The sequence below is a fragment of the Balearica regulorum genome, chromosome 24 (assembly GCF_011004875.1).
Source record: "Balearica regulorum gibbericeps isolate bBalReg1 chromosome 24, bBalReg1.pri, whole genome shotgun sequence".
In the NCBI taxonomy this organism is placed as follows: Eukaryota; Metazoa; Chordata; class Aves; order Gruiformes; family Gruidae; genus Balearica; species Balearica regulorum.
The window spans coordinates 5,768,160-5,784,978 of NC_046207.1; the positions used below are offsets into that span (position 1 = coordinate 5,768,160).

General features: G+C 62.4%; 2 protein-coding genes across 3 annotated transcripts; both read left to right on the forward strand.

Annotated features, from left to right (window-relative positions):
• The first annotated feature begins 542 nt into the window (after nucleotides 1-542).
• Nucleotides 543-12,992, forward strand: SP2 (Sp2 transcription factor). 2 transcript variants are annotated; one of them, XM_075775029.1, is made up of 8 exons: nucleotides 543-654; nucleotides 2,748-2,913; nucleotides 6,414-6,489; nucleotides 7,112-8,065; nucleotides 8,642-8,942; nucleotides 11,044-11,218; nucleotides 11,296-11,489; nucleotides 11,939-12,992. In XM_075775029.1, exons 3-8 carry the CDS (start codon nucleotides 6,427-6,429, stop codon nucleotides 12,037-12,039), a joined length of 1,788 nt encoding a protein of 595 aa, XP_075631144.1. In that variant the 5' UTR covers nucleotides 543-654; nucleotides 2,748-2,913; nucleotides 6,414-6,426; the 3' UTR covers nucleotides 12,040-12,992. The 2 variants fall into 2 exon arrangements, with proteins under 2 accessions (XP_075631144.1, XP_075631143.1); XM_075775028.1 differs by lacking the exon at nucleotides 2,748-2,913 and having other exon boundaries at nucleotides 582-654.
• Nucleotides 12,993-13,278: 286 nt separating this feature from the next.
• Nucleotides 13,279-15,990, forward strand: PNPO (pyridoxamine 5'-phosphate oxidase). Its single transcript, XM_075775154.1, has 7 exons — nucleotides 13,279-13,362; nucleotides 13,870-13,994; nucleotides 14,105-14,204; nucleotides 14,416-14,469; nucleotides 14,765-14,893; nucleotides 14,995-15,065; nucleotides 15,139-15,990. The coding sequence occupies exons 1-7, from the start codon at nucleotides 13,318-13,320 to the stop codon at nucleotides 15,302-15,304; spliced, it is 690 nt and encodes a 229-aa protein (XP_075631269.1). The 5' UTR covers nucleotides 13,279-13,317; the 3' UTR covers nucleotides 15,305-15,990.
• Nucleotides 15,991-16,819: the final 829 nt, after the last annotated feature.

The following is a 16,819-nucleotide window of genomic DNA, read 5'->3' on the forward strand; positions in this document are numbered from 1 at the left end:
GGACGGACGGACGGGGCAGGGGAGGGGACGACACCCCCCCCGCCCGGGGGGGATCCCCGGGACTCCCCGCCCCCACGGAGACCCCGCTGCCGTCATCAGGCTTCAACGTTTCAGACCCCCCCCCCCCAAAGCGCGCGGCCAATCACAAGCGGAGCTCGGCCGCCTCGCGTGTCCCATTGTCTTCTCTTCGCGTCAATCAAGACGGCCGCGTCCAACCGAGAGGCGGATTCTGGGTGGCTCCCGCCCACGAGGAAGTCCGCCCCCCCCCGTTTCGAAGGCATGTCAATCAATCAGCGGATGGCGACAGTCTGAACATGTTCCCATTAGCCAGCTTCGCTGTCAATCAGAGGTCCGCCCTCCGATTTGGTCTCTGCTTCCGTCCGTCACCCCGGAGACCCGCGCCCATTGGCGGAACTGTCACTCCATCACGGGTCCTATTGCTCGACGGAGCTGCCCATCAAGCGGCAAACTGCGGCGGATTGGTCGACGATAAAGCCTCTCGCCGTCGGTTGGCCAGAGGGCCGGCAAGCCGGGTGGAGATTGGTCAAGAGGCCGCCGAGGGGGCGGGTTATCTAGGGCGGTGCCCGGGCGGCCCCGGAGGAGGAAGATGGCGCCGTGAGGGGGTCGGAGCCGCCGCCGCCGCCGCTCCGGCCGGTCTGTGCGGGCCCACGGCGGGGGCGGGCGCGTTGGAGCGGGGGGCGGCGGCGCGGGGGGTGGCAGCGCCAGCGGCGCCGGGCCCGGAAGGGGCGTGCGGCCTTCCCGGCCCGCCCTCCCCGAGCGCCGGGCGAGCGGGCGGCGCTTCCGGGGCCGGGGCCGGGGCCCGGTCGGGGGCGGGCCCGCCACCTCGGCCCGCCTCCCCGGGGACCGCCGCCGCCGGGAGGAGCCGGGCGCGGCGACCGGGGGGGGGGGCCGTGCCGTGTGCGGGGGGGGGGGGTGCCCCGGTACGTGGCGGCGGGGGCCCGGGGGTGCCCGGGCGCTGGTAGAGTTCCCCCCCCGCCCCCCGGTCAGCCCCGCGCTCCGAGGGGTCCCGGCTCCGGGGAGGGTTGGAGGTGTGTCCGTGCGGGGCGACCCTGCCGGGGGTGCCCGGGCTGCAGCGAGGGTCCTTGGGGATGGGGGTGCCCGTGGCGGGGTACCCGGGTCGCAGGCGCAGGGGGTGCCCGGGCCTGGCAGACCCCACGCGTGGGGGCGCGGAGGGGCGCGTTGCCCAGCGGGGTGGGATGCTGTGGCTGGGATCTGCGTGGGAAACTACCCCAGGTTTTTGGGGAGGGATGCAGAGGAGTTGGGGGGGGGGGGGGAATAGGTGGGGTGCTGCTGTGTGTTTGGGGGGCTGGGGGGGGGAGTGAGGGCATTTCAGTGTGTGTGTGTGTGTCCCCCCGTTCTGGCTCTGGGATGTGGAGAGGGACTCGGCCTTGTGGAGAAGGACACTGGCCGTACGGGGGGCTGCAGGGCTGTGCTGAGCTGGGGGAGCCATCCCGGGACTGGGGGTGCAGCAGGGAGGTAAGGACCCGGCGGTTATCTCTGGTCCCTGGGGATGTGCGGTGCAACAGGATCTCTGGGAGCTACAGATTGATGCTGCTGGAAGTTTCCACAAGGGCCTCTCGTTGCTCTGGGGGAGCCGCCGCTTGAGGGTGCCCCACGATCCGCTTGCTCCCGCCACCTCAAAACCTCTCCTTCCTTGTGTGTGCAGAGCCAGGAGCTGCTCCCTCCTCCCGGAGGCCAGTCCTTCCTGCGCATCCTTGGCAGCGCGGCCGTCCTGCTTCGCTTTATTTTAGCTGCTTCTCCTCTTCCTCCTCCTTAAACGCAACCAAAGCGCCAGGGAATTCCCCCCCCAGCATCAGGGAAGGAGAAAACAAACTCTGATGTTGGCAAGTGGCTGTCGCAGGCGTGTCGGAGCCAGACCAGGAGTTACAACAACAACAACAGAATTCCTGGCCAGTTTATTCTAAGACATTGCTTGATTTCCTGCTGTTAATATGTAAATATGCAGGTGTTTGAGCTTCCCTGTGCTGACTTTGAATACTTGCTTATAGCCCTGACAAACAAATGGGGCTGCTACCATCCGCGTGTTTTTTTTCCCCTTATGACTGTGCTTAGCTTCGTAATCCCAAGTGGGGTTTTTTTTTTGCAGTTGCCGAGGTCTTTCATGGATTTCAGGGGACTCTGATTCACCTTCATGGTCAAGGTGCTAATTAAAACCGTGGTAACTCAGATCAGGTGTGTCCATTGGCTTAAACAGAGTTTAAACTGAAAGTTAGAATCATGTTCACGCCCCTGCACCTCCAAAAAAGATGCATCAGGGAGATGGGAACGGAATTTTGGGAAGCAGAGACTCCCCTGCAACCGGAATACCCGGACTGATGGCTTGTGCCCTGTCTGTAAGTTGGTGTGGTACTTCCTCTCTCACTGAGGGGCTGTGACACAGTAACGAGGATATCGTTGTGATGGGGCTTGTAGTTGTGCTCTAAAATACACAAAACTTTTCCAGCCCCCCCCCCCCCCCCAAAAGGGAGTTTTGTTGCTGTGTAGAAGTGCCTGCGCTGCTCAAGCTGCAGCACGGGGCCTTGGTGGTGGCTGTGAGGACTGGCAGGTACCTTCTCGTCAGCGTTTGCCTCTGTCCCCGGCTCCTCCGCTGAGCTGGAGGCTGTAGACCCTGCGGAGGACTGCTTGGCAGCTCCCTGAGGAGAAGAGCTTGTCCTGGTTAGGAAGGAAAAAAATAAAAAATCTCTCCCTTTTTATCTCTCTTGTAGAATTTTGAAGATAATGGCACAGTTTTCAAAGTAAATAAATTGTTGTGAGAAGCAAAGGAGCCGCCTCTGAGCAAACCTACCAATCGTGCTGGTGTGAGCGGTCCAGCTGGCTGCTAGCAGGCGTTTCCTCCAGCTGGACATGGGGTCTCATGGGCTGGCGCGGTTGGTAAGTTTTCTCTTCCTACAGCTCCCATCGCTCGAGTCCGGTGGACGTTTTTTCCGCGTGCTCTGAGCTCACGATGGGCTCCGAGAACTCCTCAGAGTGCCGTCAGGGAGGACCTTGGGGATCTGGACAGTTGGTTGGGATGTGAAGCGCTTGGTCCTGGTGTCCTGGGGCAGGAATGAGTCCTGGTTGTGCTCGTTTGAGGAACGTAATAAAGGAAGCGGTTCTCGAGCCAGAAATCACTGAGGTTTTTGGTTGCTTTGTCCTTCTACGGGGGTGAAGGCAGGCAAGGAGTGAGGAGACTGTTGTTTCCAGTCTGTAGGGAGATGGTTTCCATACAGAACTGCAGGAGGAAGGGGAGGTGGCCAGAAAAAAAAAAAAAATAATTTTATGAATCGGTGCTCTTCAGTTGCCTTAAGGGAGAGTCCTCTTCCGCTTGAGGCTTGGCTGGGGTCTTACAGAAGAGCAAACTGGACTTGAACTGCTCAGCAAGTTCTTCGTGGGGCGTGAATAAGTGTGCAACGCAGAGCGGGTGACGGTTTCATGGTGCAAATCTGTGAGAGCGTGCTGGGGGGGGGGGAAGCTCCTGCCTCTCAGGAGGGCCTGTATCCCCCAGGGCCAATCCAGAAACATTCCCCGCAGGCAGTGACGGTCCCGCTCCCAGTTCCGTTCTGGGCAAACGCCTGGAGAGTGAAGCCGTGTGCTTTGGTACCTGCTTGGTTTCACTGTGCTGTAAGTAGGTTTACACCACGTTACACCCTCAGGATGTGAAACTGTCACCGCTGGACTCGGACATAAATTGTGCGAGTGAGAAACTCGCGGAGGGATTACACCGTGAGTGCGGCGACACAGGGCTTCTCCCCCAGTCATTATCCTTATTTATTTGTTCGGGCTAATGGGATCTCTCCTGGTATGTGTGTCTCTTTCTGGCCAGCTCAGCATTGCTCTTATTTGTAGTCAGGGCTGTTAATCCTCAGCAGTGCCCTAATTCTGCTGAAAGGGAGGGTGCAGCCGTTGAACTCGGGCAGCAGTACGAGCTGCCGGCTTTCTGGGAAGAAAGCGTCCTTTTATCGCAGGCCAGCTCGCTGGGTGCGAGCGTCTGATGCTTTCGTCTCCGGGAGGTTGCCACAGCGAGTGGCTTCAAGGGAACGGATGCCCTTCGCTAAGGAACGGGACGAGTAATTTCCATGCGATGCCATCCCAGGCGCCTGGGACTCCGACCTGACTCTTCCCAGGGATTTACGTGCTCGGTCGTAGCAGGGCAGTGAAAGAGCCTCCGTGGTGCCTCGAGAGGAGCCGTGGAGCCTGTGCTGGCGAGGGGCGAGCTGCCTGGCTTTGGGAAGCGGGCTCCTTGGTGACTTGGCCCGGGGCCCGATTGCTCGGTTTCTTAGCGGCTTTCTGTTTGGTGAAAGGCTTCGCGTTCCCAGGGAGGAGACGTCTGTCTCGGTCCATGCTGCGCAGGACAGCCGAGGGGCGCGGGGGGAGCTGAGGGCCTTCACCTCTGGTCTTAGGCGAGCGTTGACTGCATCTCAATTACCTAGAGGACTTTTCTCCCAGCCTTAAGCTGTATTAAGATGTGACGACCTGCCCCTGCATTGGGCAGCAACACGTACGCCTCCTGTCAGAACAAAAGAACCCCTTTATTCTCCCACTGCAGACGTGCCTTTTGCCCTGGGCTCCTGCAGTGGATGCTGCTTCAAGCAAGGTCAAGTTTGCCCTTTCTGGAGTTGGGTGCTGGCCCCGTTGCCCTCAGCCAGCCCCTGCCGCTGCCTCTTGCCTCTGTTGCCACTGATGCTGCTGAGCCTTTGCCACGCTGGGCTGCAGAGCGTGGAGTTTGCTCCCCTTGAAACAAACCCCACAGGTAGTTTTCCCCATCCGTGTAGTCCCTCGTCCAACCCTGGATCTGCCGCAGCTGCCCGGGCAGGAGCACGAGGTTGTTGAGCAGCAGCTCTGCCTGCGCCAGATCTTCTCTTCACCTACTCAGAGCCAGAGACCAGCGTTCTGCCGCGGTCCTGGGATATGGTTCTTGCCTGGTCCCTGCGAGCAGCAAAAAGCCGCTTGCTGTGTTTAGACAACAGTTAATCTTTGGCTGGTACGATGTGTTCTAAGCCGTCCAGGGCTTCGTATCTTCATCGTGCTACTCGTCCTCTGCCAGCGCTTCCCATCGCTCCTGCAGTCTGGGTATCTGTGTAAATACCACGGCGCTGGCTTCCCATCGGCTCGCCTGCACCAGGGCTGCGTTTCAGAGACGCCCTGAGTAAACCCCAAGCATCCGTACTCCTCAGACGGCCGTAATTCCCCATTTGAAGTCAGGACGGTGTCAGCAGCGGTAATAAAGAGTGTTCGAGCTCAGACAAGTTCTCCCTGGCACCTTGTCTAAGCAAATATTATCAAGCTATTGAGACATACAGCGACTGCTGGATGGGGGTCACAGGGCAATTTGCCAAAGGAAAGCGAGGATGAAACGTCCTTCTAGTCCAGAACAAAAGATTTAGCGAATTGTGAGGATTTAGGAGTCTGTTTCCCTGGCTCCACTGTATTAAGCCTTTAAAAAGAAACTCTTCTAGCTGCCTTGCTGTGATCGCTCTGTGGCGTTCGGGGCAGCAGAAAGGATGAACGTCAGAGATTGTGAGCTCCCGAGGAAAGCATCAAGAGAGGATGGCAGCAAAGCCGCAGGGATGGTGAATCGTCCCTGTCCTCGCAGCTGCCCCGCGGGGTGGCCCCGCTGTCGGAGGAGCTACGGCCGCTCACCCGGCTCTGCTGCTGCCCGGCTCTGCCTGCCGAGGCCCTCGAGCGACCAGCTTCTCCTCTCCCCTCTCCCATCGAAGCTGTAGGCTGCGTGGCCCTGGCTTTTCCAGGCACCTCCTGCTCTCCTCCCCGCTCGCCGTCGGCTTTTCTCAGCCTCCTGAGGTCCTGCTGCCAACCAGCTCCAGCAGTTTTGGGTCTTTTTTTATTCCCTGAAGTGACCTTTTAATTACATAACGACTTACAAACACTCAGCACCGACAACATACCGAAATAATTGAAACAATGTTTTTCCAGCCTTGAAAAACACAATTCTGTACCAAAACTCTGTCCTTTGACATTCCCAAAGTCAGAAAGAGAAGCAGCGGGGAAATGGCGTGGGCTGGGAACCGGGGGGGCCCTGAGCTCTTGCCAGGCATGTCTGCCTCCGCTTTGAAGGGGGGGTCTGCAGGGCAGCGATGGTCTCTCAGCCCAGGGGAGGCCGTGGCTTCAGGTCAGGGTTGTGCTGGGATGCAGGCAAACGAGCGAGGGTAAAGGAAAGTGCGGGGAGAGGGTGCTGTCAGATGACGATATTTCTCCAGCCCCTCTGTAAGCCCCCGGTGAAGGTGTGTGGGTGAGGTGTGGCGTTTAGGGCAATGCAGGGAGACGCCAGGAGAGTCCCTCGGGCATCGGGGCCTTGGGCTGGGTGCGCTGGGGAGCTGTGGTCCTTGGTCTTGCTGCTGGTCTTACTCCTCTGTCTCTCTGCTTCCTCTTCGCAGATCAAGAGACAGCATGGCTGCGACTGCTGCCGTCAGCCCCAGTGAATACCTGCAGCCGGCCGCCTCCACTGCCCAGGTGAGTACGGGGGCATCGGCGGGCTCCCGGCTCCCCGCGGGGGCTGAGGGACGTGTCCTGGGGTGCAGGACAGCAAACGCTGAGTCGTTCGGCCCCTCCTGCCTCTGCTATAGCCAGCATTGCCGCATCAGGAGGAGGGCTGGTCGCAGGACAGGCTGGGGACCTGTGCCCTGGACTTCTTCCCAGCCCTGATGCCGACTCTCTGGAGCGTTATTTCTCCTTCCCATGTTGTGTTTTCCTTGAGGACCTCTTGGGTCGCGTTAGGAGCTGATATCGCAAGGCGGTCTTGGAATTAAAACTGCATGAAACACTCCAGGGTGTGTGTAATGGGTGTAAATACCAGCAGACTTTCAGGGTATTTGCAGCTTTATAGAGGTTGTAAGAACACAGGTTCACAATTAAAAGGCAGTTGCCATCCTGATGGCTAAAGGTAGCATGACTAGGCTGAGCTAAAGGCACACGTGGTAGGGGTAATTAAGCAGTTCCCTTAATAAGGGCTGTCTCATTGGCATGGACTGGATTGCTTTCGATATTGTGTACCCTTTCCCTCGTTGACTCCATCTCCAGATGTTTGGCACAAGCCCCTGTCTCCAACTTACCCATCTCCTTCCTGGCTCCCCAGGACTCCCAGCCGTCTCCCCTTGCCCTCCTCGCAGCAACATGTAGCAAAATTGGTCCCCCCGCAGTGGAAGCCGCCGTGACTCCTCCTGCCCCTCCTCAGCCAACGCCTCGCAAACTTGTCCCCATCAAACCTGCTCCGCTCCCTCTGGGCTCCGGTAAGAACAGCATTGGGATCCTGTCATCGAAAGGGAACCTCTTCCAGATCCAGGGCTCTCAGGTCGGCACCTCCTACCCCGGGGGGCAGCTGGTTTTTGCCATTCAGAACCCAACTGTCATCAACAAGGGCACCCGCTCCTCCACCAACATCCAATACCAAGCCGTGCCCCAGATCCAGGCCGCAGGGGGACAGACCATCCAGGTCCAGCCCAACCTCACCAACCAGATCCAGATTATTCCGGGCACGAATCAAGCGATCCTCACCCCTTCCTCTTCTTCTCACAAGCCCGTGCCCATCAAACCGGCTCCGGCGCAGAAGGGGGGAGCTTCACCGGTGCAGGGCGCAAGCAACGTGGTCAAGTTAGCCGGCGGCAGCAACGTGACCCTTACCCTGCCCGTGAACAACCTGGTGAATGCCGCTGAGCCGGGCACGCAGGCTCAGATTCTTGCAGAGAGCCCCTCGAAGCCCAGCAAAAAGACTCGAAAGAAAGCCGTGTCGCCCGCCCAGCCCGCCGCCGTGGCCGTGGCCGAGCAGGTGGAGACGGTGTTAATAGAGACCACGGCGGAGAACATCATCCAGGCGGGTAACAACCTGCTCATCGTGCAGAGCCCAGGCTCCGGCCAACCGGCCGTGGTGCAGCAGGTCCAGGTGGTGCAGCCCAAGCAGGATTCACAGGTGGTGCAGATCCCGCAGCAAGCCCTGCGCGTGGTCCAGGCTGCCTCCGCCACGCTCCCCACCGTCCCCCAAAAATCCTCTCAGAACTTCCAGATCCAGACGACGGAACCTACTCCTACCCAGGTACCCCCTCCTCTGTCCGCCTGCGAGGTCCCTCTGCCCTGTTTCTCCTCCGAGCCCTCACCCAGGCTTTAGAAAGCCGAAGGGTTTTGGGAGCCACCAGACATTCTCAACTTGGCAGCCCCTTTAGGCATCGCTTGTGTGGATTCTCTGATGTCTAAGAAGGGCTGGGAGCGCAGCTGTTCCCTCTGCGTGGCTTTATTAAGCCTCTCTTGCTGTCCACCTGCTTTTGCAGGACTTGGAGGAGTGCAGCATCCTTGATCATGGGCCACCAGCTCGGGTTGGGATGACCCAGCCTGCCCAGAAGCTCTTGGGAGACAGAGGGAGGTGGGGGAGCGGGGCTCGCAGCCTGCAGGACGGTGTCTTTAGCGTTGCTTTCGGAAACCGTGCTGCAAGGCCAACGCAACCCTTTGCTGCTGTGCAAGGTCAGGGCCTTCAGATGCTTGGGCAACTTCTCCTGCTCTTCGGCTCATCACAGGCCCAGGTTCCTGGGTTGTGTGGGGAGGGCGACTGTCGCGGTGCAGGGGGGTCTGCCTGGTGACGGTGGCTGGTCTCATTCCTCTTCTCTCCTCCCATCAGGTCTACTTCAAAACGCCATCGGGTGAGCTGCAGACAGTGCTGCTCCAGGAAGCCCCAGCCATGACAGTGGCTCCGTCTGGGACCTCTTGCAGCAGCCCCGTGTCCCGCAGCTCCGGCACGGGGGGCAGCAGCAAGAAACCAGCCACGCGCAAGGAACGCACCCTGCCAAAGATCGCTCCGGCCGGAGGCATCATCAGCTTGAACGCAGCTCAGCTGGCAGCCGCGGCGCAGGCCATGCAGACCATCAACATCAACGGCGTGCAAGTCCAAGGCGTGCCTGTCACCATCACCAACAACGGAGGTGGGCTGCGTCCTGCTGTGCGGCGGGGTGGGAGGGACGGCAGGACGTAGGCAGCTCCCTGATCCGGAGGACACGAAGCCCCCCCATTGCTAGCAGTGGGCTTTGCAGCTGGGGTGTTGCAGCTTTGTAAACATCCCTCGTACCCTGAGGCCAAATGTTGCTGACTGTTAAATGTCATCTGCTTCTCTAGCTCCCGTGGCTCCAGGAGGCCCCGGGTGTTTCACAGGGTGTCTCTGTGGTGGCTCTGCTGGGTGTTCCCGAGCCCATCCCGGCGAGCTGTGTGCGGTTAGCGGAGACGGGCGCCTGCGGGGTCAGGCTGTGTGGCCGTGCCGAGCTGCAGGACGTGTCTGAGCGCAGGGGCTGGGGCTGCCCGAGGGCCCGGAGCTGCTGTTTGCTCCTCTGCTGCGTGCAGGGGGAAGGCTGAGCTGTGCCCCGGCCCTTGGGGTGAGAGGGGTGTCTTTTTTTCCTCCCCTCCGGAGACCTGGGACCCAGCCTGGCAGAGGGATGTGGTGCACCGGGGCTTTCCCTCCTGTGGCACCTCGGGGCCAGCAGCCCCTACCACAGATCACGCTGCCGGGTCCCGGTCCTGGGACGTCTGGGTGCGATGACTGCCGCTTCGCGTTTCCAGTAGCGCGTTCACGCGCACGAGCTCTGTGTTCCTCTGAGCTCTGTAGCGAGGGATCACCATTCTCTGTGAGCGAACCCACCCCCTCACCTCTGTGGGACAAGTGTCTTAAACCAAAAATAGCCAGATGTGGCCCTGGCCAGTGGCAGGAGCGGTCTGTGAGCCACAGACAGCCCTGCTGCACGTCTGCTCCCCGCATCTCCCCGCTGCCAGGACAGACGCAGCCCGGCAGCCGCTCCGTCCTCCTCTCGTGCCCAGCAATCCTTCCCCAGCCCAGTCCCGGTGGCAGCTAGAGAGCCGAGGGGAGGAAGCTGCGTCTGAGGGCAGTTTATCTGCTCTCTGATCCAGAAAGACCTGCTGCCGCACGGTGGTTTCTCTCAGCAAGAGCCGGCAGGACTCCCGGCTCAGTTTTGCAGTCGGAAGCTGTTCTTTCTTGCTTGACTAAATGATGTCAGCATAAAACACAGGCCAGCGTGGTTTCGTGCTCCACAGTGGGCCGCCGTCGTCACTGGGGTTGCTTTTAAGGGGGTTTTTAATTGCTGCTTCGCCTGTAAATCTGGGGCCAGCCGTGAGCGTTGGGGAGATGCCACAGGCAGATGTTGCCGCAGCCCCGGCTGCGGAGGGGACCGGTAGGACCTGCTGGCTGCTGCCCATGAATGAAACGAAATGGGTCGGGTCTCAGCCCGGGTTCAGCTGGGACGTGCACGTCTCCCGAGCGGCCACGTGTCCCGTGGTGCTGCCAAGGGGCTGCCTTGACCCTCGGCTTCGCGCTTTCCCTCCCTGCGGATGTGGTGGCACCTTTGCTCTGCCTGCGCCCCCGATCCCATTCTCCCTCTCTGTAGTCCCCTCTTCTTTGCTCTGCCGTCAGATCCCACTCCTCCTCCTCTTCCTCCTCCTTCTCCTTCTCCTTCCCTGCTGCCCTGAGAGCAGCGATCCCGCTTGCTGACGCTGACCCCATCTTCTTCTTTCCAGCCCCCATCACGGCTGCCGGGTGCTGTGCAAGGCCCAGGCTGCCGCCTTCGTGAGCGCCCGAGCATGGAGCGGCCCTTAGGGTGCGGGGTAAGTCCCGTTTTTTTGGTCAATATATTGCACGTTTTTTCAAAGTTTCTTTTTTTGTTTCCTCTTTGGTCATTTCCCCACCCCGAAGGGTCAAACCAAAAACTTTGAAAAACCGCACAGTATATTCAGAAAAAAGGGACTTACCGGCCCTGCTTGGGGACCAGCACGTGGCGGGGCGGGGGGGGGCGGGCCGTGGCACTGCTGCATGCGGGGCTGGGGGCGTCGAGACCCGGGGCGTCCCGTCCCGTACGCGGTGGTGGTCGGGGGTCTTTCCTCCGCCTGGCCGCCTCCGGAGGGTTTCAGCAGGACCCGCACGAGGAGCATGGACGGACGCGATGGGCACCGGCGTGCGGGCGCAGCGCGGCCCCCCCCCCGGGAGCGGAGGGGCAGAGCCTGACTCCCCCTTTTCCTCCCCAGGCCAACAGCAACTGACTGTGCAGAATGTGTCCGGCAACAACCTGACCATCAGCGGCCTGAGCCCGACCCAGATCCAGCTCCAGATGGAGCAAGCCTTGTCCGGAGAGATGCAGCCAGGGGAGAAGAGGCGGCGGATGGCGTGTACCTGCCCCAACTGCAAGGATGGGGAGAAAAGGTGAGCACGGAGGGGAGGGGGGCAGCCCTGGGGGGCCGGTGCTCGTCTCCGAGGCTAACCGTGACTTTCCTCGCCAGGCCGGGGGACCCAGGGAAGAAGAAGCACATCTGCCACATCCCCGAGTGCGGGAGGACCTTCCGCAAAACCTCGCTGCTGCGTGCTCACGTGCGCTTGCACACGGGCGAACGGCCTTTCGTCTGCAACTGGGTCTTCTGCGGGAAGCGCTTCACGCGCAGCGACGAGCTGCAGCGACACGCTCGCACGCACACAGGTCTGCAGTCTGGGCACAGCTCAGCGCCGTGGTGGGGCCCCCCCCCCCCCCCCGCCCCCCGCTTCCCTCCTGGGGCAGCCCCCAAATCGCAGCCTAACCCCTGCAGGGTCCTGAGCCGAGGACTGGGATGATCTTGGGCCACCGCAAGTTGTCCTTGCGATTTGACTGAGTGCCCGGGAGGGACTGGAGAACTTGGAGGGGGGGGGTCTCTGCCGCTTTTGGGGTCTCCAGATGGTGGTGGTGACAGAGGTGTGGTGGGAAGGGGCCGGGGGGGAGCGGCTGCAAAAGGAACCTGGTGTGGGGGTGTCACTGCCACCCCGGGAGCCCCCCGCTATCCCGACCGCAGCTGGTTTAGGGGAATACAGGGACAAGAGCCGGTCGGTGTCGGTGCTGCCGGGGCCGTGGCACACCGGCTGCCGCCCCCTGACCACCGCCGCTCTTCCCCGCAGGTGACAAACGATTCGAGTGCGCGCAGTGCCAGAAACGCTTCATGCGGAGCGACCACCTGACGAAGCACTATAAAACCCACCTGGTCACCAAGAACTTGTAGGGCCGGGAGCTGCCCCCACGGCTGCGCGGTCAGACCCGGCGAGGGCACCAGCCTGCGACGCCGCAGCACTCCAGCGTCCCCGGCCGCGGCTGCCCGCGGAGAGGAGCCCTCGGGAACCGTCCTCCTGCCCTTCCCGCCACGTCGGCTGTGCCCCCCCCACGTGAAGAAACCCTTTCCGAAGGGTGCGAGGGGCCGACCCAGGGCCAGGGGGTGGCCCCGGCGGTGGCCCGGAGCCTGGCGAAAGGTCTCGGAGCCGATCGCGGAGGGGACAGCACGCTCCGGTGCGGGCGGGCCGGGAGAGGCTCCACAGCACATTCCTACTTTATATTTAAAGTCTATAAATAGCTATAAATATCTATATAACCCCCTTTGGAAGGTCCCTTTTTTCTATGGAGATTGTTGCCTTACGCTCCCTGCTCCCGATTACCAACACTGTGTATTGTGAGTGCTTTTTTTAATCTTTATTTAATTTCTCTGTAAGATGCTGCCCATCTTCTTGCCCCCCTTTCCTCCTAACGTTTCTTTTCCAATACTGAAGAGTTGTGGGGTTTTTTGTTTTTGTTTTTGGTTTTTTTTTTTGTCTCTCTGACAATTTCTTTCTCCCCACTTTTCCGTTTCCAAGTGACGTGGCGTTTCCTTTTGAATTTTGGGACTTCAGCCCCCTTTCCTTCCCCCCCCCGTGCTGCCCGCCATCCCCACTGTGTATAGTGTACATTGTATCATAGATTATATTGCTTTCGTGTTTACTACATGTTTAAAAAAGAATATGGCTTGTTATTTTTGAGCTTTTAAATTAAACAAATCCACTTTATTTTTTAGTTGTAACTGCCCGACGTTGTTTTCTCGATTACGTGACAGACCTGTTATACTTTATTATCTGTAACTGGTTGGCTGGTGTGGATTCAGCCGGGAGCTTTCCTTGCTAAATAAATGTAGTCACCAGAGGCAAATCCCGTGCAGCGTGTGCCGCCGAGGGTCCTTTCTCTCCCCCGGGGACGCTGTACCTTTAAGGGCCCCTCCATGTGCCTGTTTACAGCCCTGACGCCACTTCCGGGTCCCCGCGTCCCGCCCTCGCTGCCTCCTCCGATTGGCTGGCAGCGCTCCTCACCCCTCCCCCAGCTCCCTGCGGTGGGCGAGCTTCGCCTCTCCCTATTGGCTGCTGCAGTGGGGGAGGGAGGCGTGGCTGGTGTTCGCCCCGCCTCCGGGGGCGGGGCGATGCGGGGGGGTGGCGGTGGGGGGGGGGGCCGCGCCGTTGCGCTGCGCTGGGCTGGCGGGGGGATGGACCTGGGGGCGCTGCGGGGGAGCTACCGGGGGGACGCGGAGGTGGGTCGGGGGACCGGCGGGGGGGGAGGGGGGGGGCGGCTCCGGGGGCCGAGCGGGGCCGTGGGTGACACCCCCCCCCCCCCCGGCTGTGTCCTGGGGCCGGGGTGACCCCCCAGGGTGACCCCCCCCCGTGTTAGGTGTACCCCTGGAACCGGGGTGACCCCCCCAGGCTGTTGTCCTGGGGCCGGGGTGACCCCCCCAGCTGGTCCCGAGGGCCCCCCCCCCCCCCATGGTGCAGTGACCCCGGAAACAGGGTGCCCCCCCCTCCCCACGCCGGTTGTGCCGCTGGATTCGGGGTGACCCCCCCCCCCCGTCACTCTGGCTGTATCCCCAAGGCCTGGGGTCCCCCCCTCCCTTGCACTCGCTGCACCCCCAGAGCCGGAGTCACCCCCTCCCCAGTGCTGGCCGTGCCCTTGACCCTGGTGTGCCCCCCCCCCCCCCCCCCCCAGTGCTGGCGGTGTCCCCAGGGTGACCCCCCCCCCCTCACGGCGTCCCCCGTGTCCCCAGGCCTTCGAGGAGCAGCACCTGGCCTCCCGCGACCCCATCCAGCAGTTCGGGGTCTGGTTCAAGGAGGCCGCGGGGTGCCCGGCCGTGGGGGAGGCCAACGCCATGTGCTTGGCCACCTGCACCAGGTGAGGCCTTGGGGGGGGGGGGACGGGACACACGGCGGGAGGAGGGCGGGGGTCCCCCCGGGAGGGGACACGACACGACACCTGTCATGGCCTCCCCTCTCCCGCCGCAGGGATGGGAAGCCATCGGCCCGCATGGTGCTGCTGAAGGGCTTCGGGCAGGATGGCTTCCGCTTCTTCACCAACCACGAGAGCCGTAAGGGGAAGGAGCTGGTGAGGGCTGCGGCCGGGCCGGGGCTGGGGAGGGGGGCTCTGGGGGTGCTGGGGGGGGTTGGGTCTGGGGGGGGGGGGGGATGGATGGACGGTGGTTTTCCGGCCCCTTTGCTGAGGCTCTGCCCGGCGTGGGCAGGTCCCGCGAGGGGACTCTGATTTTTGAAGGTGGGAGCGATGCTGATGAGCTGACAGCTCCCTCGTGCCTCCCCAGGACGCCAACCCCTTCGCTTCGCTCGTCTTTTACTGGGAGCCCCTCAACCGACAGGTGAGTCGTGGCCCCCGGGAATGGGGGGGGGGGGGCAGAGGGAGCACAGTCGAGATCTCGGCACGGTGTCGGGCAGTGGGTGCTCCCCCCTCTCAGGGCAGGATGGTGGGGGTCACGCGTTTGGGCGAGGGTCACGCTCGGATGGGTCCCAGCCCCCGGGGATGAGATGGGACGAGGGGTGCCCATGTTTTTTGGGGGGAGGATAGTTGGGGGACGGGGCGGTTCCTCGCTCGGGAGCCCACGCAGCCCCTTGGGTGCCCGTCGGCCAGAGCCCAGCTGATGGTGCCCGGCACAGGTACGGATCGAGGGCTCGGTGAAGCGGCTGCCGGAGGAGGAATCGGAGCGGTACTTCCACTCCCGCCCCAAGAGCAGCCAGATCGGGGCCCTTGTCAGCCGGCAAAGCACCGTCATTCCGGACAGGGAGGTGAGCGGCCGTCCCTTTCCCCGCGGCAGCGCCCAGGGGGGCCGGGAGAACCGGCGCTGCGCCCGCCACCCTCGCGTTCACCGCCTTCCCCTTCCCCACAGTATCTGAGGAAGAAGAACGCGGAGCTGGAGGAGCGGTACAGGGACACGACGGTGCCGAAGCCGGCGTACTGGTGAGTCGCAGTGGCTGCGGGCAGGGTGCTGCCCACCGGCGGGACCCCCTGAAGCCCCGTGTTTCTCTGTCAGGGGGGGTTACATCCTGTGTCCAGACGTCATGGAGTTCTGGCAGGGCCAGACCAACCGCCTGCACGACCGCATCGTCTTCCGACGCCTGCGGGACGGCTCGGTCCCCCTGGGAGACATGACGCACCGGGGAGAAGGCAAATGGGTCTTCGAGCGCTTGTCCCCGTGAGGTCGCCGGCGTCTCTGGCCCCGTTCACCCGATCGGGAGCGTCACCTGTGCCAAACCTGCCTGCCGGTCCCCTGCCGTGCCCCGGGGAACGGGGCTGGCCTCGCTCTGCCCTCCCCCGGGGGCCGCATGCTGCGCTCTGGGGGTGCTGGCCAGGGGCTCTGCTCCGGCCCCCCGAGCCTCTCGTTTCCCTTCCCTTCTCCCTGGGGGGGCGAGAGCCGCAGGCGGGTCCAGGAGACTGTCTGCTTCCCCCCCGCCAGCACGTGGGGAGCGACCGCTCCTGGTGCCACTGGTGGTTAATTAATTATGTTAATTATTGTGGAGGGACCAAGAAAGACCCCGGTGAAGCCCCTGCCCGTGTCCTGCGGCTGCCGCCACTCGTGCCTCGTGTTTTAGCTAGAACCGTGCGATGTGTTCAGTCTGCGCGATAACTTATTGAATTGTGGCTTTAATGTCACCGGTCTGTGCGATAACTTATTTAATTGCAGCTTTAATGTCCCCACCGTGTCACCGGTGTTCGTACCTGGCTGTCTGTGTTGCCACTGATGCGCCCCATCCCTCCGGGGCCGTGGGACCCCGACCCTCAGCCTGCTTGTTCGGAGGAGGGGGCCAGGCTGGTGCCGCTCCCCGTCCCCCCCCCCCCAGCTGCCTGTCCAAGCTTGGAAAAAATAAAACCCGATCGGTGTGGAGCCGCGCAGTGCGTTTGGGTTAATATTTACCCGCGCTGGGGCCAGGCTGTGCTCTCCGGCAGACGGAGCTCGGTGCAGCCAGGGGTGCCGGGGGTGCTGGCAGCCCTCGGTCCCTTGGGCCACGTCCCAGTGAAACCGGCCCCGAGAACCTTCACCCTCCCTGGCTCCGTGTTTGCTCTCCCGGTCGCTGGCTCTCGGGGACAGGATCGTGCCCCGGGGTTTTGCCATAGCCGGGGGTCTCCCGGCGGGTTCCTGGCTGTGCCGTGCTGGGCTAAAAACCCTGCAGTGGGTGGCAGCAGGAGGGGACGGTGGGGGGGGGCAGCCCCGGGATGGGGGGAACCGGGTTAGGGGTTTCTGGGGGGTGTCACACACCCGGTGCCGCTGTGGCAGACTCGCTCGTGGCCGTGGTCCCTCCCGGCTGGAGTCCCTCAGGGACAGCCGCCACGGTGGGGCTGGAGGGGACGGCGTGGGTTCCGGCATCGCCTCGAGGGCACGGCACGAGGTGGCAGCTTGATGTCCCGGGGAAGGCGCCGGGGGCTTTGCTGGGGCTGGCAGCGCAGCCGGGTCTCCCACCCATCCCGGCATTAGGAGCGTGGCGGGAGCCCAGATACCACGGTGATGGGCGTGAGCGAGCCCGTCGTGCACCGGGTGCGTGCTGACGCCTCTCCTCCTCCCCGCTCCCTCCCTTCCCTCCCGGGCAGGATCCCTCCGGGGCTGCCAGCCCTGGGACAAAGAGCAGCCTGTGAGCCGCAGAGCAAACAGAGCGGAGGGCGGGGGCGGCCGGGGGCCCTGGCAGCCCTGGCACAGGGTTTGTGCCGGGGAAGGGGGG